Source organism: Tursiops truncatus, chromosome 16 (genome assembly GCF_011762595.2).
Source record: "Tursiops truncatus isolate mTurTru1 chromosome 16, mTurTru1.mat.Y, whole genome shotgun sequence".
NCBI classification, from domain to species: domain Eukaryota; kingdom Metazoa; phylum Chordata; class Mammalia; order Artiodactyla; family Delphinidae; genus Tursiops; species Tursiops truncatus.
In genome coordinates, this window is record NC_047049.1 from 28,862,574 (window position 1) to 28,890,515 (window position 27,942).

A 27,942-nucleotide genomic window follows, 5' to 3' on the forward strand; every position below is an offset into this window, starting at 1 on the left:
AGACGGGAATAAAGACACAGACCTACTAGAGAATGGACTTGAAGATATGGGGAGGGGGAAGGGTGAGCTGGGACAAAGTGAGAGAGTGGCATGGACATATATACACTACCAAACATAAAATAGATAGCTAGTGGGAAGCAGCCACATAGCACAGGGAGATCTGCTCGGTGCTTTGTGACCACCTAGAGGGGTGGGATAGGGAGGGTGGGAGGGAGGGAGACACAAGAGGGAAGAGATATGGGAACATATGTATATGTATAACTGATTCACTTTGTTATAAAGCAGAAACTAACACACCATTGTAAAGCAATTATACTCCAATAGAGATGTTAAACAAAAAAAGAAATTTAAAAATCAGAAAGCTCACTGGTAAAGGCAAACATACAGTAAAGGTAGGAAATTATCTGCACACTAATATGGTATAAAACCAGCAATTGTGAGAAGAGGAGAGCATAAATGCAGGATGTTGGAAATGCATTTGAAATTAAAAGAAAAACAACTTAAAACAATCTTGTTTACATGTAGATTGCTGTATCAAAACCTCATGGTAACCACAAACCAAAAATATAAAATGGATATACACACACACAAAAAAAAGGAGTCCAAACACAACACTGAAGTTAGTCATTAAATCACAAGAGAAGAGAACAAAAGAGGAAGGGAAGCAAAAACACCTTCAAAAACAAAGCCAAAACAATTAACAAACTGGCAATAAGAACATACATATTGATAATTACCTTAAACATAAATGGATTAAATTCTCCAACCAAAAGACATAGACTGGCTGAATGGAAACAAAAACAAGACCTGTATATATGCTGTCTATAAGAGACCCACTTCAGATCTAGGGACACATACAGACTGCTAATGAGGGGATAGAAAAATGTATTCCATGTAAATGGAAATCAAAAGAAAGCTGGAGTAGCAATACTCATATCACACAAAACAGACTTTAAAATTAAGACTGTTACAAGAGACAAAGAAGGACACTACATAATGATCAAGGGATCAATCCAAGAAGAAGATGTAACAATTGTGAATATATATGGACACACCATAGGAGCACATCTTATATAAGATGAATGCTAAAAGCCATAAAAGGAGAAATAGACAGTAACACAATAATAGTGGGGGACTTTAACACACCCACTTTCATCAATGGACAGATCATCCCAATAGAAAATCAGTAAGGAAACACAGGCCTTAAATGACACATTAGACCAGATGGACTTAATTGATATTTATAAAGCATTCCATCCAAAAGCCCCAGAATATGCATTCTTCTCACATTCTCCAGGACTGATCACATGGTGGGCCACAAAGCAAGTCTCAGTAAATTTAAGAAAAGTGAAATCATATCAAGCATCTTTTCCAACCACAACACTATGAGATTAGAAATCAACTCAAGAAAAAAACCTGTAAAAAACACAAACACATGGAGGCTAAACAATATGCTACTAAGCAACCAATGGATTTGGAAGAAATCGAAGAGGAATTCAAAAAATACCTAGAGACATGTGAAAATGAAAAAAAACAATGATCCAAAACCTATGGGATGCCACAAAAGCTGTTGTAAGAGGGAAGTTTATAGCAATACAATCTTACCTCAGGAAACAAAAATCTCAAACAACCTAACCTTATACCTTAAACAACAAGAGGAAGAAGAATAAACAAAACCCGAAGTCAGTAGATGGAATTAAATCATAAAGATCAGAGCAGAAAAATAGAGATTAAAAAAACAATAGAAAAGATTAATGAAACTAAAAGCTGGTTCTTTGAAAAGGTAAACAAAATTGATAAACCATTAGCCAGACTCATCACGAAACGAAGGAAGAGGGCTCAGATCAATAAAATCAGAAATGAAAAAGGAGAAGTTCCAACAGACACCACAGAAATACAAAGGATCATAAGATACTACTACAAGCAACTATATGCCAATAAAATGGACAACCCAGAAGAAATGGACAAATTCTTAGAAAGATACAATCGCCCAAGACTGAACCAGGAAGAAATAGATAATATGAACAGACCAATCACAAGTTCTGTAATTGAAACTGTGATTTTAAAACTCTCAAGAAACAAAAGTCCAGGACCAGTTGGCTTCACAGGAAAATTCTATCAAATGGTTAGAGAAGGGTTAATACCTATCCTTCAGAAACTATTCCAAAAAACTGCAGAGAAAGGAACATTCCCAAATTCATTCTCTGAGGACACCATCACCCTGATATTGCAAAACCAGACAAAAATACCAGAAAAAAGGAACTTATAAGCCAATATCACTGAAGAACATATACATAAAAGTTCTTAACAAATTACTAGCAAAATGAATCCAACAGTACATTAAAAGGATCATACACCTTGATCAAGTGGGATTTATTGCAGGGATGCAAGGATTTCTCAATGTCTGCAAATCAATCAGTGTGATATACCAAATCAATAAATTGAAGAATAAAAACCATATGATCATCTCAATAGATGCAGAAAAAGCTTCTGACAAAATTCAACATCCATTTACAATAAAAACTCTCCAGAAAGTGTGCATAGAGAGAATGTACCTCAACATAATAAAGGCCATATATGACAAATCTACAGCTAACATCATACTCAACAGTGAAAAGCTGAAAGCATTTCCACTAAGATCAGGAACAAGACAAGGATGTCCACTCTCATCACTTTTATTCAAATTAGTTTTGGAAGTCCTAGCCATGGCAGTCAGAGAAGAAAAAGAAATAAAAGGAATCCAAACTGGAAAAGAAGAAGTAAAACTGTCACTGTTTGCAGATGACATGATACTATATATTGAAAATCCTAAAGATGCTACCAGAAAACAGCTAGAGCTCATCAATGAATTTGGTAAAATGCAGGATATAAAATAAGTACGCGGAGATGTGTTACATTCCTATACAAAAACAACAAAAGATCAGGAAGAGAGATTAAGGAAACAATCCCATTTACCATTGCATCAAAAAGAATAAAATACCTAGGAATAAATCTGCCTAAGGATGCAAAAGACCTGTACTCCAAAAGCTATAAGACACTGATGAAAGAAATTGAAGATGACACAAGCAGATGGAAAGGTATACCATGTTCTTGGGCTGGAAGGATCAGTATTGTCAAAATGACCATATTACACAAGGGAACCTACAGATTCAAAGCAATCCCTGTCAAATTACCAATGGCCTTTTTCACAGAACTAGAACAGAAAATCTTAAAATTTGTATGGAGACACAAAAGACCTCGAATAAACAAAGCCATCTTGAAAAAGAAAGCGGGAGTGGGAGGAATCAGGCTTGCTGCCTCCAGACTATACTACAAAGCAACAGTAATCAAAACAGTTTGGTACTTGCACCAAAACAGAAATATGGATCAATGGTACAGGATAGAAAGCCCAGAAAGAAACACATGCACCTGTGGTCAATTAATGTACAACAAAGTCTCTTCAATAAATTGTGCTGGGAAAACTGGACAGCTACATGCCAAAAAATGAAATTAGAACATTCTTTAACACCATACACAATAATAAGCTCAAAAAGGATTAAAGACCTAAATGTAAGACTGGATACTGTAAAACCCTTAGAGGAAAATATAGGCAGAACACTCTTTGACATAAAATGGAGAAATATCTTTTTGGATCCACCTCCTAGAGTAATGGGAATAAAAAGGAAACTAAATGGGAACTAAATAAACTCAAAAGGTTTTGCACAACAAAGGAAACCGTAAACAAAATGAAAAGACAGCACACAGAATGGGAGAAAATATTTGCAAACAATGTGACCAACAAGGGATTAGTCCTAAATTTAAAAACAGCTCATGTGGCTCAATATAAAAAAAAAAAAAATCAAAAAATGGTCAGAAGACCTAAATAGACCTTTCTCCAAAGAAGACATACAGATGGCCAAGAGGCACATGAAAAAATGCTCAACATTGCTAATTATTAGAGATATGCAAATCAAAACTATGAGATATCACCTCATACCAGTCAGGATAGCCATCATCAAAAAGTCTACAAGCAGGGCTTCCCTGGTGGTGCAGTGGTTGAGAGTCCACCTGCCGATGCAGGGGACACGGGTTCGTGCCCCGGTCCGGGAAGATCCCACATGCTGCGGAGTGGCTGGGCCCGTGCGCCATGGCCGCTGAGCCTGCGCATCTGGAGCCTGTGCTCTGCAATGGGAGAGGCAACAACAGTGAGAGGCCCACATACCGCAAAAAAAAAAAAAAAAAAAAGTCTACAAACAATAAATGCTGGAGAGGGTGTGGAGAAAAGGGAACCCTCCTGTTCTGTGGTGGGAATGTAAATTGGTACAGCCACGATGGAGTACAGTATGGAGATTTCTTAAGAAACAAAATATAGTTACCATATGATCCAGCAATCCCACTCCTGGACATATATCTGGAGAAGAACAGGGTCTGAAAGGATACATGCACCCCAGTGTTCATTGCACTGCTGTTTACAATAGCCAAGACATGGAAGCAACCTAAATGTCCATTGAAAGATGAGTGGATAAAGAAGATGTGTATATATACAATGGAATATTACTCAGCCATTAAAAAGAATGAAATAATGCTATTTGCAGCAACATGAATGGACCTGGAGATTATCATACTAAATGAAGTAAGTCAGACAGAGAAAGACAAATATCTTATGATATTGCTTATATATGGAATCTAAAAAAAATGATACAAACGAACTTATTTACAAAACAGAAACAGACCGACAGACTCAGAGAATGAACTTATGGTTATGGGGGGAAGGGTCGGGGGTGGGATAGATTGAGACTTTGGTATTCACATGTACACACTGCTATTTTTTTAAATAGATAACCAGCAAGGACCTACTGTATAGCAGAGGGAACTCTGCTAAGTATTTTGTCATAATGTAAACGGGAAAGGAATTTGAAAAAGAATAGATACATGTATATGCATAACTGAATCACTCTGCTGTATATCTGAAACTAACAAAACATTGTTAATCAACTATATTCCAATATAAAATAAAAATTTTAAAAAAGAAAGGAATCCAGTTTGGAAAGGTTAAGTAAAATTATCTCTATTCACAGACAACATGATTGTATAGAAACTTTCAAATAATCTACAAAGACATCACTGGAACTGATAAGTATGTTTAGCAAGGTAGCAAGATACAAGGCTGATATAAAAAATTTGTATTTCTATATTCTAACAATGAACAATTGGAAATTGAAATTTTAAAAATAATGTCACTTACAGTAGCACCCCAAACCATGTAACTATTAGGTACAACTCTAGCAAAATATGTGTTTGCATAGCCACGCCATGGAAGCATGTGTAAGATTTGCATGCTGAAAAATACAAAACTGCTAAAGTACATTTTAAAATACCTGGATAAATGGAGATATTTTTTGTGTTCATGGTTTGCAATACTCATTATTGTTAAGATGGCAATCTAATCTTTAGAGTGATCTGTAGAATGCAATCCCAATCAAAATCCAGTGGGATCTTGTATAGAAATTAACAAGCTGATTCTAAAATTTACTTCTTTATAAGGTTGTTCTGAGGATCAAATGAAATAACTACATATAAAGAGTTTACTACAGGGCTTCCCTGGTGGTGCAGTGGTTGAGAGTCCGCCTGCCAATGCAGGGGACACGGGTTCGTGCCCCGGTCCGGGAAGATCCCACATGCCGCGGAGCGGCTGGGCCCATGAGCCATGGCCGCTGAGCCTGCGCCTCTGGAGCCTGTGCTCTGCAACGGGAGAGGCCACAACATGAGAGGCCTGCGTACCGCAAAAAAAAGAGTTTACTACAAAGCTTAGCATACAGAAAGCAAGAAATGTTAACTATTATTACTCAATCTTTTTAACCATTTTAAATTGAAGTACAGTTAATTTACAATATTGTGTTAGTTTAGGGTGTATAACAAAGTGATTCAGTTACACACATATCTGTGTGTATATCTATGTGTATATATATATATTCTTTTTCATTATAGGTTATTACTAGTTATGGAAATAATTCCCTATGCTATACAGTAGGTCCTTGTTGTTTATCTATTTCATATATATGTGTGTGTATATGTTACAGTCATTTCATTGCTCCTTTTGGCCAGTGGATGTCTTTGATCTTAAACACCACATTTTCTTCAATATATACTGAGAGTTGTATTGTTTTGGGCATTCATCGTCATTCATTCATTTTTTTTCTTTCATTCGACAAATATTTGTTGAGCACCTACTCTGTACACAGCATTGTGGTAAGTTGGGGAAACAATGAATAAATAGGCAAACTATGACTGCTACCTTCATGAAGTTTTCATTCCAGGAGCAAAATAGATATTAAACTACTTTTTACACAACTCTTCAATTAAACCGTGAAAAGTGTTTTGAAGAAGTAGGGAATATTATGAATGAGATGACTGGGAGATTTAACCTAGGCTGGAAGTAATATCTGAATTGAGATAGGAGAATAAGAAGAAGGATCTAGACAGAGGGGACCACCACAGACAGGTCCTGAGGTGATGAGAGAAAGCCAGAGTGGCTAGACATATAAGGTAAAGAAGAGAGGTGTTCAAGAGTCTATTGGAGAGGAAGGCAAGGGCTAGATTTTACAGTAGGCTTTTCTCTTAAAAGTAGTAGAAGGGTTTGTAAAAGGTATTTGGTAAAAGAAGGATTAATACATCCATCCTGCTTTCATGCATCACAGTTTTTTTTTTGAAGACCTAATATGTATAGGACACTAAGCAGACTGCTGAGAATTAAGCAGTGAAGAAGCCAGACATAAATTTATGGTGAAGTTACTGAAGCTTAGACTTTAAGATCCATCACCTGTTAGTGTGTGTGTACCAGTAATGGGAAAGGAAAGCCAGGTTGCAATCAGGATGCATTTCTAAGTAAGCATTTCTAGTAAATTGCCTAAAGAAGTCTCAGAAGAGAGGGATCTTATGCTCTAAAGCCTCAATAATCTGTTGTGATTTCTTTTCTCATTCTAACTAATATACATAGTTATACATAATTTTGTACATTTTGTATTTATAATTTATATCCTTCTCTTAAAGAAGGCTCCCTAAGTTGCATTAGTTTCAGAATCCATGAAACCTGGATCTACCCCTGGTTGCAGCTCCCTTACAGTCTTACAGGGGAGGCAGTTAAATAAACATTTTTAGTATAATATGACAAGTACTTTGATAGAGAAAAGCACTAGACCCAGACATGGATGGAGAGATAGTGGAAGGCAGGGAAACTAGGACCTGAAGGTTATAAGAATTAGTAGGTGCAAAAACAAGGAGAGGTGCAGATCCCTGAGTTAAAAGTAGAGAAGGAATAGTAGCGTCTTTGGGCCAAGCACAAAGTTAGTAACTACTGGTTGCCATGGAAATCGACTCCGATCATGATTTTTAAGAAAATTATGAATTTGGACCAGACTAAAGAGCAAAAAAATCTTTTATGGCTTTCCTCCATCTGTTCTGCCTATAACAAGGGAAAATCAAAGACGTAAGTAAAACCTTGCCAGGAAGTAACAGAAGGCAGCCCCAGATAAGATTAGTAGGGAAAGCATTTAATTAAAGTCAGTGCCTTGAGAGAGTAGGTCAGATAAACGGATTGGATTTTACCTTCAGTATGTTGCATGCTTTGAAGTATAGACGTATACCTCTAGTATTCCTCAGTACTTAATACTCCCAAGAATATAAGCCTCTAGGTCCCTGTAGCACTAAAGATTTTAGTTGTTAATATTATTATTACTATTATTATTTTCTTTATATTTCAAATTTACAGATGCTGGTAAAAATTTAAACCTTATTGCAGTATATAGAGTAAGACATGATCATCCACTCTTATCCCTCCTAATTCCCAGGGTTATCTGTTAGTTTGATGGGTCTCTTTTCAGACCTTTATCTGTGGATATGCAAATATATGTACTCATAAACATACAGAGAGCTTTCAAACTCCTAAAAAGGAGCCATAGTATACTTATTGTTTATTAATTTGTTCTTTTTCACCTAGTGTATCATAGCTCTATTCTGTGAGTACAGATCAACCAATTAATTGTTTCTAGTGTTACATTATATTCATCGTAGGTTTATACCTTAATTTTAAAAATTTTTATGGAAAGAATTTAAACATATGCAAAAAAGCAGAGAGACTTGTATAATGAAACCATCACTCAATTTCAACAAGTAACAACTCATGGTAATTTTGTTACATCTATATACTCACCCACTCTCCTACCCACTTATGAATAGACACTAAGGTTATGTCTAAGATTTTACTAAACAAATGGGACTGCAATGTGTATTTGTAATTGTATCTGTGCATGCATATTATAAAAACTTTGAGCCCCAGAGCACCAGTGAGTGAATGTCAATTGGGGTATTCTCTGATAGAAGAGCCACCTGGGAAGGTAGATATTTGGACTGTACTAAACTGCCTGAGAAAAACTAAGCAGAAAACTAAAATCTGGAAATTAGCTGTTTTGTATAGCTGGGGGCTTGGGATGGAAACCAGTCATTAGAGGTAAATGCTTTCAGTTAAGATAAGCTCTAGCTTACATGTTAAGCTAGTAAACTGGAACTTCAGAGCTATGTAACTAGGACGCTAATTGGAGATTATCAAGACTGGAACTTTATGGCACCTTTGAAGGGCTCTCTAAATGTGATAATGGGAATATAGGTTTTTATGTAGAGACTGTAAAATTAGGGAAATGTGAGCTGTATTTAAGAGGGCCCAGGTTGCACTCAGATTTTGTTAGTGTGATTTCTCTGAAGATTATCAGATGTTTGCATTATTCAGACCTAGTTATAAAATAACATGCTTTACCAATACAGAGAACTTTGTCTTATCTGGCTCAGAAAAAGGATTTATGTCTTTTTAAACTCTCCTAAGTGTTAGTTGAAGGGTTGCTGAAGCATGATTGATTTCTAGAAGAGTTCAGAATTCTGATTTCTTGATTAAGCATTATATGCTAGAAATCATATGATTGACCACATGAGCTATTGCATTAATTAGGTTGTAAAGTTGTAATGTTTCCAATTAGTGGAGTTGGGAAAAGTGTGGAGCAACTAAAAGATATTTCTAAGGAAGACTCACTCTTCTTTGGAATTGAATTGGGTATAGGAGATAAGGATTTAAAAAATGGAAGGATGGGCTTCCCTGGTGGTGCAGTGGTTGAGAGTCGGCCTGCTGATGCAGGGGACGCGGGTTCGTGCCCTGGTCCAGGAGGATCCCACATACTGCGGAGCGGCTGGGCCCGTGAGCCGTGGCCGCTGAGCCTGCGCGTCTGGAGCCTGTGCTCCGCAACGGGAGAGGCCACAACAGTGAGAGGCCCGCATACCGAAAAAAAAGGGAAGGATGAGGCTTTTGTTTAAGACAGGATGACCAGGAGAGTGATGGTTATCATTGACAGAAACAGGATTTCTGGGAGGGAAAAAAGAGTTTGGAGGGTGGGAGATGATGATGAGTTCAGAAGATTCCTGGAGTCAAAGAATTGTGGGCCAGAGATGTTCATTTTAGAGCTGCTTATATAGAGCTGTAGACTGAAGCCATGTAAATGAGTCATCTGTTGGAGCTTGTAAAAGAACTCAAGGCTGAGGAGTAGTTCGTAGAAGATCTCCCAATTTAGTATGCAGAAAGATAAAGTGAGGCTGAGAAGAACCTGTCAGAGATGAGGGAGCCTAGTCAGAACTGTGACCCAGAAAATGGGAGTCAATGCTTTCCTGTGTCTTCCACAGTGACTCAGTCATTAAAGGGAAAGCAAAGGTGTTTTTGATTTTCTCATCAATACACTTGAATAATTTACTGCACTGAGTTGAGAAACTCCTCATTTAGGCTACTGGAGCTTATTTTATTACTCTTATAATTAAATACTATCACCAAGATATGAAGAACTTCTTCATCACTTTTCTACAGAGACAGTTATCATATTGGAAACTTAATTAGGTTTATATATCCCACCTAGACAGGGTACAAGGGAACAATGAAGAAATATCAAGAAAATATTCCAAATAAAACTTGAGAGTTATCACATCAATGAAATGGAATCCATTGTGTTAGCAGTACAGCATCGCTAGGATCAGTCATACGTTTGAATGGTGTGGGCAAGTGAACTAAGTTATTGAGTGCCTGCTATGTGATAGTACAGTGCATCCTTTAAACTTCACAGCAATTTTGAGAGAGAGGTGTTATGATACTCATGAAGGAGAACTGAGGATTAGAGCAAAAAAATTACATGTGAATTTGGACAGAAATTGAAGTGTTAGATGTCTGATTTAAAACGTGAGGTTCTCATATCATGGAGTTGAATAGGTGGGGAGTAGGTGCAGGTTTAGGTGAAATAAGAATGGCAGACACAACATGTGAATGTACTTATTGCCACTGAACTGTACACTTAAAAATGGTTAAAATGGTAAATTTTATGTCTTGTGTATATTACCACAGTAAAAAAAAAAAGAATGGCAGAATTTTAAAGATACTGATGCTGTGTGAAAGATACATGGGGATTTGTTATATTCTATTCACTTTGTATATGTTTGAAATTTTCCATAATCAAAAGTTTAAAAATTAAGATTCTTTAAAGTCAGATTTAAATGTATGCAACATCTTTCCTGAAGCATGGGGATTAGGGATATCCCCATAACCATCTACTTACTTGAAAAACATTACATCTTTTTAACCAAATTGTGGGTATGTGATCATCATTATAATAATAAATCTCAATAGCTTTAATATTTAATCTTTTTTACAAATCACTTTTTTGCATTGAGTATATGTGACATTTTTATGTGGCAGGTCTTATCATTCCATTTTTACAGATAGTTGTAGTGATTGCCCATGGTCTCACAGAAAGTAAGAGGCAGGGATTCAAATACAAGTTTTCTGACTCCAAGTCCAGTGCTTTGTTCCCTGTGCTCCCTGGGTGGTGTTGTTTTGGTAGTGGCTTCTTCATGGCGTCTTCTGGGGTTCCAAACCTGAACTGTTTGCTCACTAGTGGTATTACTGTTGGATAATTTTGGGCAAGTCAGTTAACTTTAATCACTTCATTCTTCTCGTTTGAAAACTGAGGAAACTGAACTAAATGACAGTCTTGGTTCTGCTTCATCTCTAAAATTTCACAGATTAGGTTCGATGGTAACTTAGGCACTAATAGAATAGAGGTGTAGAAATAAAAAGGGAAGCAGCAGTCCTGTTGTGTGTACTAGGTCATATACAGAGTTTTAATTTAATTTCTGGATACCATATTTTAAGATAGGCATTGGTAAAGAGAACTATAACCAGGGAACAATCCTAGCCCATGCCCTCAAGGCCCTTATGATGCAGTGGTCTAATAGCTAAATTCATGTGACAGTACTCCTTGCTCAGTCTCTACCACTCTCATTCCTTATATTTTCTATACAGACTTTGGATTTTCCAGTCTTTTCCTTCTCCATCATTCCTAGTGACAAACTACCCAACCACACCTTTCTTGTTTGTTTGCTTTTAGTTAGTATTTGTGGCAAAATAAACTATACTACACTACAATTGAAGGAAAGCTACACTACAGTGGAGACTTTGCAATTGCCACTGGGTGGTCTACACAAATTTCAATTTCATAAATGCTTAACAATTCCTTTTCACATCACCTATGTAAAAGCACTTATTTATTTACCTAAGTACTTAGTCTATTTTATTTAAACTGTATAGATTTATATTCAGTCACAGTTATTTTTATTTGTTTGAAGTTTGTAAACGTATCTTTGTTCTTATTAATAAATCACATTCGGTTTTCCATCTCATTCTTCCTTAATTTTTTAGTGACTCTTGAGATTTTCCTAAAGCTCTGTATTCAGGGTTTTGAACAAGTAAGGAAAGCCTTCCTGCATTTGCATCTAATTCATAGGATTTGTCCACATTATACTTCTGTTTTTAGAATTGACATTTTTGCTGCCATCTGAAGGATAAACATACATTGATCTCTCCCTAGCAAAAGATATATTTTTTCATCCCATCCGCCTTGCATATTAGCAACGAAACAACTGATATTCTACATTGAAAGGACAAACTTTTTATAACCTGTATAACATGAATCTAATCTCAAGGAAACATCAGATAAACCCAACTTAAATACTACAAAATGAATGGCCAGTAGTTTTAAAAATGTCAATGTTGTGAAAGACGAAGAAAAGATGGGGAACAGTTCCAGAATAAGGGAAACTAAAGAGATGTGAAAATTAAATGAAATCTGTGATCCTGGGCTGGATCAATAAAATTTCTATAAAGGACATTTTTTGGGGGCCGTTAGCAAAATTTAGGTCTATAAATTGGATAATAATGTTGTTATCTAATTTTTGTGAATGTTATTTTCTGATTTTGATTATTATTGGTTATTTTAGTGAAAATTTCCTGATTTTGATAATTATACCTTCATAATTGCCCTTGATCTTAGGAAAAACACACAAAAATACTTAGGAGTTATAAAAAACTTTACAATTCTTGAGATCCCTCACATATAACTTCTTCATGATTTAGCAGTGTGACACTTCAGCACCTCACCTCAGGGCAGCAGTCTCTGACTACTCAAACAAAATAGTTTTCCACCCAGTCTCCATTACATTAACCTGATTTCTTTTCTTCATAGGACTCACCACCATCCGAATTTATCTTGTTTATTATTGCCTATCACCTCCTCACTCCTACTCTTCCTTTCCTACTTATTTAGAGTATAGGTCCCTGAAAGCAGGGACCTTGTCTGTCTTAATAATTGCTATAAACCCATTGTCTAGAACAATATCTGACACATAACAGGTACTCAGCAATATTTGTCAAATGGATGAATGCATTTATATGTACAAAGTCTAGAGATGAATAGCAGCAGGAAAGAAATCGGTTGTAGGGAGTGATGTTATAGATAACTAAAAATTTTACTGAATACCACTATCCAGTTGATTTTATAATAGAAGGTGCCTGTGACTCCAAAATAGTTAACACCTAGAGTGCTGTCTGCTGTAATGGTAGCAGTGATTGGTTACTTTCTTCCTAAAGCAAAGGCCTGAGGAGATAGAACATGGTATAAGGATTAGGGAAAACAGGGTTTCCAAACTTAAGTGGTATAACAGTTAGGGGAGAACATCTGACTTCCAAACTATCCTGGGCTGTTTGTGGAGCGGTAGATATGCCCCTGAGAGAGGAAGAGTCTCCAGGCTGATGGAAATAGAACATTCACACACTTTGAGAACAACCCAGTGGCTTGAGGGCCCATCCTAACAAATAATTTCCCATTCCACATTATTTTTTTGTCTGTGAAGTGAGCATGTCATTATTACTTGGCCACATTTTGAGATGTGCTGGAGAAGAGCTAAGGCAAGCATTTGTTTAATATAGGCACTAAGTAACAACATTCCTCATTTCATCTTCTTCCGACCTTTTAAAAGGCCTTCTTCAAAGCTGTTCTCTTTGAGGCTGTATTTACTCCATATTAAATGTCTCTCTGAGTAAACTCTTTGGGTAAGAGCCAGTCTTCACTGTGTTCTTGCTAATCCAAGACTTTGGAGCTATCTATAAATGACAGGTCTCCTTTGTACAGTTGGTTGGAGCAATACCACCACTCTGACCTCCAAGTGGCAGAAACCATTTCCCATTCTTCATTATTTGTAGGAATTTGTAAGGAGCTGGGCTTCATTGGACTCTTTTAAATGCATAAAAATGCCAACCACACTTTGCAGACATGATGTTTTCAGACACTTGTGAATTCAAAAATACCCTTTATTCTTTCCAACTCAATAAGAAGGCTGTTCCTCCATGGAGGCCTAGCCACAAAGCAAGTTTGAAGTTTTCTTTTGTTTGGCTTATATGGAATTATTGGTGAACTAGCTATAGAAGCCCCTCCACCCTTTTTTATGTTTGAGGTGGGGGAGGTGAATGGTAGAAACAAAGCTAAAGTTGTCTTCATTTCACTCTTCTTTATGTCTAAAGGGTTCAAACAGATTTAGATACAAATAATGTCTTCACTTTGATGATCAAAAAAAGATAAAAACAAATAGCTAATGATTGGTTTATTGGCTGAAAGGAAAACTGTTTTGGATTGTTTGGTAGGACTGTATTCTAGCAAAAGTATACACCTGAACCAACAGGCACAGGATTTTACCTCTTCAATGGTACATTAATTTATAAGTTCTTCTTTAAAGTTCATCTCAAGGTTATACTCAGTTTTGTAAAAAATCAGAGATGATAATGAACATATTTTCCCATACTATTCTGAAGATAGGTAATTTTTAACTGTTACATATCTGGTATAGCATGGGAAATATTCAAAACAGGGTAATTTCAAAGAGCCATTTTCATTTTATGCATGCCAGAAAAATAAAATTAGATAAGTGGAAAACTTGAAATAGAAATTGAGTGACAGGAAGAATAATTCAATAGAATTAGGCATCGGAAAACTGGCCCGTGGTTCTGTTTCTGTGCAATGTTAGTCAAATCTTGTGATCTCTCTAGGCCTCCATTCAAACATTCACTCTATGGGCAATATAGTATGACAAATAGATGTGAAGTTATTTTGAAAAGAAATAAGTGCTATAATATTGGGGGACCAAAGTGGTTATTTAGTTAAGTAGACGTATCTCTGTGACACAAATGCATTTTTTTGTAGAGATATTATTATATGAGGTCAACTGCTATTTAATAGGTATTTCGGTCAAGTATTTGAAACTTATGAATAAGGCAAACAAACTCTGATTTGGGAAGTAATTACCTATAAGGAAAAAGTCCACCTGTCTTCCATCCTATGTTTCCCAGCAGATGTGCTAACCACATAGTCTCTACTTTCTCAGCACGTTATCGGTCCTCAACACTAAGCAGTCTGGCTTCCATTTCTATCTGTATTAGTTTTCTTGAAGCTCGTCAGTCTTCGTTTGATGGCCAGTCCTTTTGTTAAGGCTTTGTACTGAGTATCTGCTATAGCATTACATTTGTTCCTTCCTCCAGGTTCTAACGCCTCCCCCACCTCCACTCAATTCTAGCATTTATTATGTCTTCATATTCTAAAGGGAAAAACAATGATAAGCTGTGGAAAAATGATAGAACATGAAACAGAAGGTTATATGTAAGTTTTGAAACATAAGATACTCTCTCTGTTCTATGACAATAAAAATTTTGCAAAATGTTTGATAGAAACTCAGAAAAAGAGGAACTATGAGTGCCATCTTGTGGCAAGGCATGCCGTACCACAGCTAATTAGACATATCTCACTCGCCCCTCTTCCCCCCAAATATTTTAGCTGTGCTCTGCGTGTCTGTGTCATTTGATACTGGGGTCCATTCCTTTTTGAAGCTTTTTAAATCTCTGGTCTGGGAGTCACTGCAGTAATTCTCAGTCTTTATCTTCCTTTATGTATCTTCTTTACTTTTCAAGATTTGATATTATATTACCTTATTATTTTGAAAATCACCTTCTTCGTTGGATCTCATTGCTATTCTTTCATCTTGATTCTTGGATCATTCTATGACTTTCTCTTATCTCTTCTTGACAATTCCACTTACTTCTCTCCTGACAACTGTGGCTCTACTCTAAGACTCAGCCCTTAGTAGAGTTGTCAGATAAAATACAGGACCTCCAATTAAATTTGAATTTCAAATAAACAATGAATAATTTTTAGCATAAGTATGTCCCAAATATTAATGGGACATACTTGTATTAATGCAGTAGCATTATTTGTATTTGCTAAATCTGGCAATCCTAGCCATTAGCTTTCTGTTCTTTCCTTATTTGTGATAGATACGGAGATGAATTGCTCAGATTTCCCTTCAAAGAAATACTTGCTGCCCAGTGGTAGGGAGTAAAGTCAGCAGACAACAGCCTCCAGCTGTCATTTCCTTCAGGATCTGTCTGCCTAGCTTCCACTAGAAATTCCTCTGTTCTTCCAGTTTCTATTGAATAGTAACATATGACTCCCCAATATTATTCATTCCAAAATGAACACTTAAGGCAATAAGTAGAGTATTTGAATGCATTTAACAGCATGTAGTAATAGACATAATCTCGAGGGAATTTGCTACAATGAAGATGGTAATTCAGGTTGGGTTATATATAGGGTGCAGACAGATTGCAAGTGGTATTGAATGGGCCTAAATAACACCTGTAGGAGTCAGACATTTATTAAGGCTTATTGTGTATTGGATACTGAAATGGATGCTAAAAAAGCAGACATGGTACCTTCTCTTTGGCAAATGCTCCAGTCTGCCTTTAGAGAGGGATGCAGAGCTGAACAATGATAGCATGGTTGTCTGTTGCTGTAACAGGAGCCAATAAAGAGCTGGGAGAGATGAGAGGAGGGAGCCCCAGTGTCTCTACCTTGGAGAATCAAGGAAAACCTCACAGAGAAGGCCATAGGCCTAAGCTATGAAGAATGAAGAAAAGAGGAGAAAGGATATTCCAGGCAGAGATAAAAAGCTTAGAGCAACGAGAGCCATGGAATAATGTGGTTTGTCCAGGAATGGTGAGGAGTTCTAACATGACCCAAAGTTCATCACACTAGTGTTTGAGAAACTCTTTGGCCAAGTCTAAGCAAGTATCAGGCAGAAAAAAATAGTTTACTTGTTTTAAGGACTCAGTCCAATCTTATTCATTTCTAAATTGGCAAAAAGGACAAAAATACCCCTTGGTAACTATTTGTTCTTTTGAAAACTTCATGTGAAGGGAGAGTGCTTTTTCTGTGTGGCTAAGGATTTACACATGTGTTTCTTACTCTTAGCTCTTAGAGGACGGTACTGAACTTCAAAACGGGAAATTGGTGCTGAGTTCAACAGCGTAGTGTCAGCTTATTCTAATTGTGAGCACATGAAAATATGAACAGATTATCAAATCTCATGAAAAACAAAATGTAGAAATGGGACATACTTGAGCAGAGCTCAGTTGATACTTTGACATCCTCTGAGGCAGCTGCCTCCTGCCCCACCCAACCTTCCAAAGAAAAAAAGCACTTAATGGAAAGGGGCCTGTTTGGGGTAGAGTTAATACTTGGGATGCTTTCCTAGGTATTGAGTTATGAAGAGACTTTAATGCCTCATCTTGACAGAATTCTGGGGAAGCACAAATTGGAAGCCAAAATTACTTAGCAAGTCACTTTTTAATTCCCAGGTGACACTTGTGCCTCCATAATTTCTATAGAAGAGGAGTTTAGAGGTGGCTATCAGTTAGGAAAGTGAGGGATGAGGCCACATCTATAAGATTTGTTCAGACAGCACTTTACATAAGATTAAGAAAATGTTAATTGTTCCTGTAAAATTAACAGGGGCTGGGATATGCTGCTTTGAGGACAGTGGTTATCTGGAAATTAGAAAATCCCTATGACAGTTCCACTTTCCCTCCTTTATAGCTCTGTATGTCTCCCAACCTTTCAAAATGTTTTGCTTAACCAGATTTATATCTTCAGCCAAAACTTCTCCCCTTAACTCTGGATTTGTATATTCTGATCACTCAAATTCTTTACTTAATGTGTCAGTTAGGCATCTCAAACTTAATGTAGCCAAAACCAAAATTCTGATTGCCTTCCTCTCCTTCCATCTCCCAACCTTCTACACTTCTTTCTTAAATGTCAGTTTCATCTTTCTGTTGCTCAAGTCAAAAGCTTGAGTTTTCCTTGACTATTTTTTTCCCCTCAGACCCCATATCCAATCTTCAGCAAATCTTCTACCTTTAAAACATCCCAGGAATCCAACCACTTCCGCCACTCTGCTGCTACCACCCAGGTCCAAGCCACTATGATCTCTAGCCTGAATTATCATTATAGATGCCCAGCTACTTTCCTCGCTCTCACCTTTGCCCTCTATTCACCCTGTAGTCTCTTTTTGGCTCAGAAGCCAGGGTGATGCTTTTGAAATGTGAATCTGGTCATGTTCAAAACCATCCAGTGTTTTTCTGTGTCATTTAAGATAAGAGCCAAGGCCCTTACAATGGCCAGTAAGGCCCTACACAATCTGACCCTGCTGCCACTCTGACCTCATCTCCTATTCCTCTCCCTTATGTTCATTCTGGGGCAGCCATAATGGCACCATTGCTCTACTTCACAATCATCAGTCACTTACCTGTCTCAGGCCTTTGCCTTTACTATACCCTCTGCCTGGAATTCTTTCCGTAGTTATCCCCTTGACTTGCTCCCTAACCTCCCTTGGGTCTCTGCTCAAATGTTAATCTTATCAATGAGGCTTATTTAAAATAACATACCACCCCCAGTGGTTCTACTATCCCCTACCCCGCTTTACAGACTCCATCAATCCCCACTACAGCCACATTAGAGGTAAACTCCATGGCACAAGGACCTATTTTCTGTTTTGTTCATGGCTATAACCCTGGAGACTATAATATTTCCTGGCATATAGTAGGTACTCAGTAAATATTTGTTGAATAAATGAATGAATCCTACTTGAAATTCCAGCCATCTCGTTGCTTAGATTAATGGGAGCCCTATTTTTTGTTCTTTCGATTGTTGTTTGTCTATTTTGTTTTTGAAGTGAGAAGTGCTGAGGAAACTGAGAAAAATGACCATCATTTATATCTTAGTGTGAATTCATTGACCTTATCCATTTGTAATATAGAGCTGAGATTAGCCTCATTGAAAAAATGGTTTTTGACAGATTGCAGTCTTGGTTCTTGATTTTTTTACTTTAAAAAAAATCAAGTACTACTTGATTCTGGTACTACTCTACTGGTACTACTATAGTCATTGGTACTATAGTAGTACCTGGTACTACTCTAGTCATTATTTTGTTTCTTTTCTTCGTTTTGTTGCCACAGAACTTCAAGAAGTAAGTTCAGTGTACCAGAGTCTCTATTCTTTTTTCTCTACCACTCATTCTTTCAGTTCATACCCCAACCTAAATCTAGAGTCTAATCTCATTTTTTGATTAACCATAGTAAGTTTGCTTCTTCTTTCTCCTTTTTCTCCTCAGTTTCTCACCAACATCTACTGTAATTGACCAGCACCTCCTTGAAACTGTCTTCTTTTGGGTCCCTTAATTCTACATTTCTGGTTCCCCTCCTTATTCTCTGTCCCCCCCTTTTTTTCCTTCTTCCTGACCTTTTTTTTTTTTTTTTACGGTACGCAGGCCTCTCACTGCTGTGGCCTCTCCCGTTGCGGAGCACAGGCTCCAGACGCGCAGGCTCAGCAGCCATGGCTCACGGGCCCAGCCGCTCCGCGGCATGTGGGATCTTCCCGGACCGGGGCACGAACCCGTGTCCCCTACATCGGCAGGCGGACTCTTAACCACTGCGCCACCAGGGAAGCCCCTTCCTGACCTTTTTATGTGGACATTTCTTAAGGTTTTGTCCTACCATTTTGTCCTTCAAAACTCTCAAGAACTTTCACAGCATCAGCTTTCTCAGCACTATGTAGATGACTCCCAAGCCTCTCTCTTCCATCTCTCTAAGACTCCAGCTCCTCATCTTTAATTGCCTGCTAGACAAGACTCCTTAAAGTTCTGTTCCTGTGAGATGCCAAGACAACCTGACTATAGGATATAAAGGCATTGGCACCCTCTGGTGGAGAGAGTAGAAGTCATCTTTAAGTATCTGCTTGCTTGGATGGAACCTGACAGATGTTACAAGGAAGATTACATTTGTTGAGCACCTACTGAATGCTCTATATTCAAATATATATCATTTTAAAATAAACTTCAGGGTATATTTCTTGAACTAGCAATAATAATTATTATGCATATCTTTCATTCGGAACTTTCAGTTTCTTACTAGACCATTTTTGTGCAACAAACAGGATTTGGGCTGTGTGAACTCCTAAGCATGATTTTAAGGCAGGAAATTGTTCTCTGATAGATGCTGTGAAGGATATAATGAGATACAGTACCAGCCTTAGGAAACTTAACAGTTTAACTGGGTAAACATGCCATTCACTCTGGACAAGTGACTAAATCAAGAGGTAATCCCAAGGTAAGACAATGTCACAAGGCACTCAGATGACAACAAATGGTGTAAACCCTGAGTTTAAAGAAGGCTGAGGTCACTGTAGGTGGATTGGTGAGTTCACTGAGGAATGGCTTCATGGAGGAGGCGGGACTTAAACTTTATCCTTCACAAAGTATTTCCGAAACTTCTAGCTCTCTAGTTCTCAATTTTTGCCATATTAACAAACTGTCTATATTGTTATTTTTCCACATTTTTCTTTATACTGACATTTTTTTGATAAATACCATTTTCCTTGTCTTAAACCATCACATCCATAAAATCACAGGTTTGTTGTGCTTTTGTGTTTGATATATGTTTTTCTATTACATATGAAACAAACACAGATAATCCTCATCATATGGAGACAATTAAGTCTAGAAAAAGGCCACTTAAAGGGGATTAATCTACCTAAAAAGAATATCATTCATATGAAATTTTGATGCAAAAGTTTGATTAGCGTTTTAGTTTATAAATAAAACTAAAAATTATGAAAATAAGTGTATTTCATTTTATACTTAAATTATAAGCTGTTATTGCAACTATGAACAATTTGAATGAACAAAATGATATTTAATTGAATATTGAGTATTTTTCTGATAAAATAATTTAACTTTTGTGGCATAGTCATAAGTATTAAAAAACATCAAAGTAGACCTCATATGAACTTTTAATAAAATTATTTTTTGAGCAACCTGTTTTATTATCACTCTTGTGAGTTTTCTCTTGTTCAGCTAACTGATAAAATTCTTCTAGATCCTTACTTATTAGTGGATTTGCATGTGATTTAAGCAATTATCAAACATTATTTTCATTGATCTCACGAAGCCCTGTGTCTTTTTCTCACATTTGCAACTTGGCTTTGCAACAGATTTGTACTGAGTTTGCCTTATATTGGAGAAACTAAAAACATCATTGCTTTGGTTAGTGAGAATATTGCCAAGTGGAAGGAATGTTTAAGTCAGTTCTCAGCTCAACAGTGAATATTTTAGTGTTAGGATTACTTTTATTTTCCTATTCATCCTTTAACTCTAGGACAGCCTTCTCAAACTTTATATCAGAGAAGCACTTGAAATATTCTCAAGTCTCAGGGAACTTGTGGATAAAAATTATATGTAAAGCTCATGGTATGTCAGTGTAGTCATTTAGTTGTAGATATTATAATCCAATAATAATTGCCAATGCTCTTTTAAATAGAGTGATATTTTCCTGAGAATCTGTTGAGTTTGGCTGACATTTTAGCCCATTCTTTTGTAGGTTCCCCCAAAAAGGTCAGTGGTATGGTTAGAATAAACTTCAGTTTTTCTTTTTAAAATGTTCTACTTGATTTTTTGGTGCCTTACCCAAGGAAGGCTAAAACATTATCACAAATTTCTATCATATAAATGCTGTTGAGGTATGGTACATGATATATGGTAAGCTGTAAGCTTAGTTTTTTTTCCTTCCTATTTAAAACTGAAAATGACCTTTTAGACAACCTTTCTAGAAAAGAAGAAAAGAACAAGTAATTAACTTTCGTTCTTGAAATTAATCCCTTTTTTCCTTTTTATGAATTTGAAAAATTATAAGGCAAACATAGTATGTTTTTGTTAATTAACTGGTTTAAGCCAAAATGGGATATAATTTTTCTAAAGGTAGGCTTGTTAGGTTATTTAAATAAGGTTTATGAATTCATGTTAATGTGGTTTTCAATATGAAAATAAATTAACAGTATTGAATAGTAAAGTTACTAAAACTATATGTCAAAGCAATATGAATAAAATTATAGCTTAAGAAAACATTTTCTATGAGACTTTGAAAGAAACCATTTTTTTTACTGAGTGGCATGGTCAGATTATGTAGATAATTATAAGATCAGTATACACATGTGTTGGTTTCATGATAATTTTAATAGGCCTAAAAATGCATTTTAATTTTAATTGCTATTTTGGAACTAAAAATAAATAAGTAAGTTTATTTCCTTTTCTTTTAATAATTAAGTTTATTTCTTTAATGTGAAACTATGCTGTTTGTTGTTGCTTAGCTACTTGATTCTAGGTTTAATGTGAGATAAGTTCCCATGGATTTTATTTTCAACTAAAATGAGACCATTTCCGTCCTTCTTCTCGATGCTTCTTAAAAGACACTTTCTTGTACATATATGGAGATAAAAATGGCAGCAACCCTGTATCCCACTTCAAAAACTGATAATGGATTCAACCAAATGATCATGGTCCTGCTTCGTAGGACTAAAAGACCTATAACAGCTGCTGTGAGACACCTTGGTCACTCTGTGTCATCTTTTGCAGAACCCCCTAATGATATCTTACAGAGCCCCACATGGTGTTCCACAGAATCCCATTTGAGAAACCCTGCTCCAGGGACTTGGATAATGAGTACTAAGATAATGTGAACTCCTGTACATAATTATTAACCTAAAATTTTTTTTCAATCTGTATACCACTTAAAATCATGTCATCCATATTTTGTGAAACATTGTATAAAAGGACAAGTAAAATCTGGATATGTTTAAAAGAGAAAGAAAAGGCGTGACGAATGAGAATAATCAGAGCAAAGGCCAGGGGGGCAGGGGATTCTATAATAAATAGAACTGGATAACACCTGCAAAGAATTCTTTGACAGTAATAGAGAGACCTGAAGTTGGGGAAAAATTATAGTTGAGTTGTAGGGGCCTTGAACTAAGGGAAACAAAGGTCTTGCAGATCCACTAAGGTTTTGAGGAATAAGTGAAACTAATGAAATTGATTGGGAGAAGATGAATCTGGCGATTTGGGAAGAATCTAGAGGCAGACAGGCAAGTACATTCTTGTAATAATTCATGGAAATGAGAGCCAGAACCAGAATGGTGGCAATAGGCGTGAAGGAATGGGATGGGTATGGGACATATGGTAAATAGCATTCATGGTATCTGGGATCAACCTAACAGTGAACATATTTCTATTAGTAGTTGTGGTATTTCCATTCTCAGAAATATTAGAAATGTGAAATTGAGTGAGATTTGTTTTGGAAGTGCTACTAGGTTGAGCTATTTTCTGACTCCCCAGCCAATCATTGTTTCCTGGCCTTGTCTCCTGACACTATTCCTATCATTTCATAAAGGAGTTCAGATCCAGCAGTGCCAGATTTTCTGATTTTTTGAGAAAAACTATAAATCTAGCTAGTTTGTGATATCTTCCCATTTCTAAATGTTAAGAATTCAATTTTTTGTTAACAGATAAAATATACTATAGACTAGATTTGGTTGTCAATTTGCAAACTTTATCTGGAGTTGTGTGTGCTGCTTTTGAAAATCACCTTAAAATGTACCCTGAACCAAAAGGTAATAGTCCCTTTTGGAAGCCTCTGTGTAATTCCTATTAGCAGGAAGCTCATAGAAAGGCTTTTTGTAGTAGCTAATATTTTCCTTTTGTTGGGATGTTGATTTGAAAGTTACAAGCCTTTCTCTGCTTCTTCCCAGCCAGGTCTCTAGACAAACTTTATAACTTTGCTGATTGCTCTGGACTCCACCTGATATTTGCTCTAAATGCACTGCGTCGTAATCCCAATAACTCCTGGAACAGTTCTAGTGCCCTGAGTCTGTTGAAGTACAGCGCCAGTAAAAAGTACAACATTTCTTGGGAACTGGGTAATGGTAAGTAAGGATGTTGTTTCCTCTGAATTGACAAGATAAAGGGTAAAAAATAAGATGGCTCAGGCCATCTCTAGTACAGTGGCCCAGAAAACACTTGGGTTGTTTGACCACTGAGTTGACCTTCCAAATAGTAAAAGGCCAAACAGTTGGAGCGTGGATTTAGTGAAGCCCACCATTTGCATCTGTAGTTATCTCTAGTTACCTTATTCCAAATATAGGGGAAATGCCAAATGTGACTTATGATTAATAAATTGATATTAAACCAGATACAACCTAGCTGCTCAGCCTAAGCTGAAATTTACAATCTTTTATAGAACACTGGTCCTACAAGATGACCCTTATAATAATTCAAAAGAGTTTGGTCAAGTATATTTGGGAACTGGTCTACAGTATATGTACTTCTTGAAGGTTCATAATGCACATTAGCGTGTAAAAGGCTTGAGAAGTCCTGTTGCAATAAAATCTGTATAAGATTTTTTTAACCCAGCATTTCTTAAATCATTTAACCAGGGTTGGTTTCAGGGGCATGCAACCTGTGCAGTCACATAGGATCTCATGCTTAGAAGAGACCCATGCTTGGTTTAATGCTCTGCTGTCACCATCTTAATTTTTAAATAAAGGGATCCATGTTTTCATTTTGCATGGGGCCCTGCAAATTATGTAGCCAGTCCTGTTAAATCATTGCACTGTGTGTGTGTGTGTGTGTGTGTGTGTGTGTGTGAGAGAGAGAGAGAGAGAGAGAGAGACCTGTTATCATCTCATGGAACAATGTTCCATCGAACACACAATGTTCCTAAGTCACAGTATTTTTCCTAGTGATATATATGTGTGTATGATGCATATGATATTCTGTAGATTCCATGAGTCTCTAATATTATTGAGTCAACTACTATGGGTTATAGTTAAAATTATGGATAGTATAAATTTGAAAATATTCTGATTCCTAATAAAAAGACATTTTGGTAAACCTTAGAATAAAACAACCAAGAATTCTCTTAAAATTACTGTTACAAATTGATAATAACATTTTTGTCCATGGCCATGTATATCTGTAGCTAACCCATGTTTGTTTGGAGCACCGTGTGTATGCTGGGGGGGGGGGCAGTGTACACATACACAAACACATGTGTGTATTTATGCACTCCACTCTAGAATTTGAAGTTCTCCTAAGGTAGCAAGGGATGAGGATCTTATAAGAACAAGTGTCTTTTTTCCTATCACTAACGATTAACTGGAATGTAGCTCTCTCTTCCTTCCCTGGAGTGGGGGAAATTGGGGGAGAGTTAGCTACCAAATGGAGACTTGAGCTGAACTGAAGATAATTTGGTTACAGGGGGCATAACTAGGGTAGCCTGAGATTTTTCATTTTCCCAACCAGTCTAGGCATCATACGTTCTAGGACAAGAGCAAGAGTGATGTGATCAGCTTAGAACGAGGCAAAATTATTACATAGTAGACAAAGCCATTTACTGATCCCTCCCCATCGTATTTTCTATTTCATGCTCCTTGACATTCTTTGGTATTTTATGTTGTCTACTCATGACTACCCCACCTAACCTTACCCTGCTCCAGTGTCAGACTCCACCCAGCTTAGCTCTTTTCTCCAAACACAGCAAAATATTCTTCAAACAATTCAAACAATGCATTCCCCAAACAGGGCATTATACCTGTCATGAGGGACCAATTAGGTGTAATGTTTAAAACTGGTCAGTGTAAGACAGTAAGGAGTGGTAGGGCCTCTGATGAGCTAGGGAATACATGCTGTGCCTAAAGCGTTTGTTTTCTTTCTAAAATATTTCTAAATAAAATTGGTTTGTAAAAGAATCTCAGCTGGTTGTAGATAAGCTCAAAGCAATTAAAACTTACTTACAAACGACTGATGGGAATAATTCCTCCAGGGTTTGTGGCATCTCTGAATTTGGGAGCTTATTAAATTAAATAAATCTTTAATTGGTATAACTGACGTGGTTTGGTGGGGGTGGGGAGAGTATAGGCACCTTTCTGTATATATGTCTGTTCCAAATAACTGAGAGTCTGCCCCTTTCCATCCTTCCCCCAAATTATGCTAAACAGTTTAGAGACGGAGCTAATTACATTTTTAAAATGTTGTTTAGTCACCTTAGCCACACAACACTTGATTCCCATCATCATCAATCCATCTTCAAGGATTAACAAAAACAAAGAATCATTTTTGAGGAGGAGAAAAGGCACAGTCATAGATATGAAAATAGATAGGTATATAGATAGCAATAGAAAAATAACCAAATTTATGAATTTAAAAATTCAATAAGGTAGAAAGTATCTGGTTATGTTCCTGTGAGCATTTCTATCAAGGTAGATATAGATGGTTTTTGAGTCTGTAGTCAAGAAGACTAGAGTTGGTCTGTTTTCCCACCCCCTTGCTTTTATTTTAAAAATTGCATTTCTATTTTTTGATATGACAAATAAGCAGTTTGCCCAAATAAACACACCTTTTAGGGTTTGAAGATTTATTTTGCTGATTCTTCTAATTCATTTTACAACTACTGATAGTTTTTCTTGTGCTAGCATCATATCCCTTAAGATATCCATTGTATTCTGTTCACAACGATTCTGTGTTGTATATTTAGGCCCTTGCCCCTCAAAAATTATCTGATCATCCTCCTGGCTTGGACTTGTCTCTCCAATCTTTTATCCATTTTCTTTTTTGTAACCATATCTTTTTGGACAGACATAATAGTTTAACTATTATATACACATTTAGGGAGGGACAAGAGAACTGGTCAGTTCCCTCATCCTCCCATATACCCACATCCTGTTAACAAGTACTTTATCTCTAGAGCAAATCTGGCATTGGAAAAACTAAAGTAGATATTTCTTCGGTTGTTTCTCCTGGAGTATCTAAACTTAAAGTGACTAAACTTTTTTAAAGTTTAAAGTATCTAAACTTTTTTCTCCTTTAAAATCAGTGAATAGTGTGTGCTACATACCATGAAAGCAAAATATACCCAGTATCAAGAGGTGAAGATTAAGAAAGTTTAGGATGTCAAAGTCAAAGAATGACTTTCTTGATACAAGATTTTTAACAACTATGCTTTGTAGATATAAAATGTTTCCTTAACTGTCATAAATTGTAAACTCTATATTTGATTAATACTAGGTGATGATTGTAATTATTTGCATTTCTATTAATCATTGGTGAATCTAAAGTAAGGAAGAGCAGGGGGGAATTTTGAAGCCGAGACTCAAATCTTGGAAGTGTAGAATAAGAAATTTAATCCAATTCTGCTCCGGAGAGATGGTATTTGTTCTATAGAGGGCTATCCTTAACAAAAATTTTCTGAAGATAATGCAGCATCTCTAATTGAACACTACATTATGAATTGTTTCCCAAATTAGGTATGTTCCCCAAATTGATCTGCCCACTTCTGAGAACAAATAAAAGCCACTGTAATTAATTACAGAATCAGTGTCATATATTTATACCTATGCCTGACCTATACATTCACCAATTATTCTTGTTTGATTTTAGTTATATGAATCAGTTCCCTGGAACCTGATGTCTACTGAGCAATTTCATAAAATCAAAATTATGACCTTATAAAACTTAGCCCCTTAGAGATGATGATTCTGGCAGCCCAGCTTTATTAATCAATTCATTAACTCAATATTTATTAAGCTTTTAGTCTGTGTTTGTGTGGATAAACGTATGATGTATTTATGTATAGCCATTTATACAGTTTTATTATGTATATTTGTGTGTATATAACAGGTATAGTCTTGTGAAGGCCAAACACAGGGTTGAGCCACCGTGTTCAGACACACTTCCAATTGTTTATGAGGCTAGATCATAGCCCATAGCTTTAGAGAACTGCTTTTTGTTGGAGAGTTTGATGCTTACGGAAGGAGAAGAGGGGGAAAGAGGAAGAGAAGGGAAGATGAGAAAACATATATAGTTTCTTTACCTGATTACTTTTCTCCTTTCCCTCTCCATGACTGCTTCTCACCTTTATCACCTTTATCTTCTCTATTCTTTCTCCACGTACTCCCGTCTACATAGTACTCTCATGCTATTTAGTAAGTTTATAGACTTGTACAACCATCTCCATAGTCCAATTTTAGAACATTTCCATAACTCCAAAAAGATCCCTCATATCAGTTTTCAGTCAGTCTCTGTAACCATTTCCAATCCCAAGAGACACTAATCTGCTTTTTGTCTTTATAGATTTGTCTTTTGTGGACATTTCATATAACTGGAATCACACAATATGTAGTCTTTTGCATCTGACTTCCTTCACTTAGCATGTTTTTGAGGTATATCCATTCTGTAGCATGTAAAAGTAGTTCATTCCTTTTAATTGCTGAATAGTATTCCAATGTATGAATATATATATTCATATATATGTGTGTGTATATATATATATATCTACATAGAGAG

General features: G+C 36.5%; 1 protein-coding gene across 5 annotated transcripts in view; it reads left to right on the forward strand.

The window, feature by feature from the left end:
- The window catches only part of HPSE2 (heparanase 2 (inactive)), a 633,877-nt gene that overhangs the window by 345,523 nt on the left and 260,412 nt on the right, over positions 1-27,942 (forward strand). For 4 of the 5 annotated variants that reach the window (XM_073794093.1, XM_073794092.1, XM_073794091.1 and 1 more), the window contains exon 4: positions 23,352-23,525. The exons of the other annotated variant lie outside the window; for it this stretch is intronic. In XM_073794093.1, coding sequence (XP_073650194.1) covers positions 23,352-23,525 — 174 coding nt within the window. The remainder of the gene's footprint in view (positions 1-23,351; positions 23,526-27,942) is intronic. 5 annotated transcript variants of the gene reach the window in all.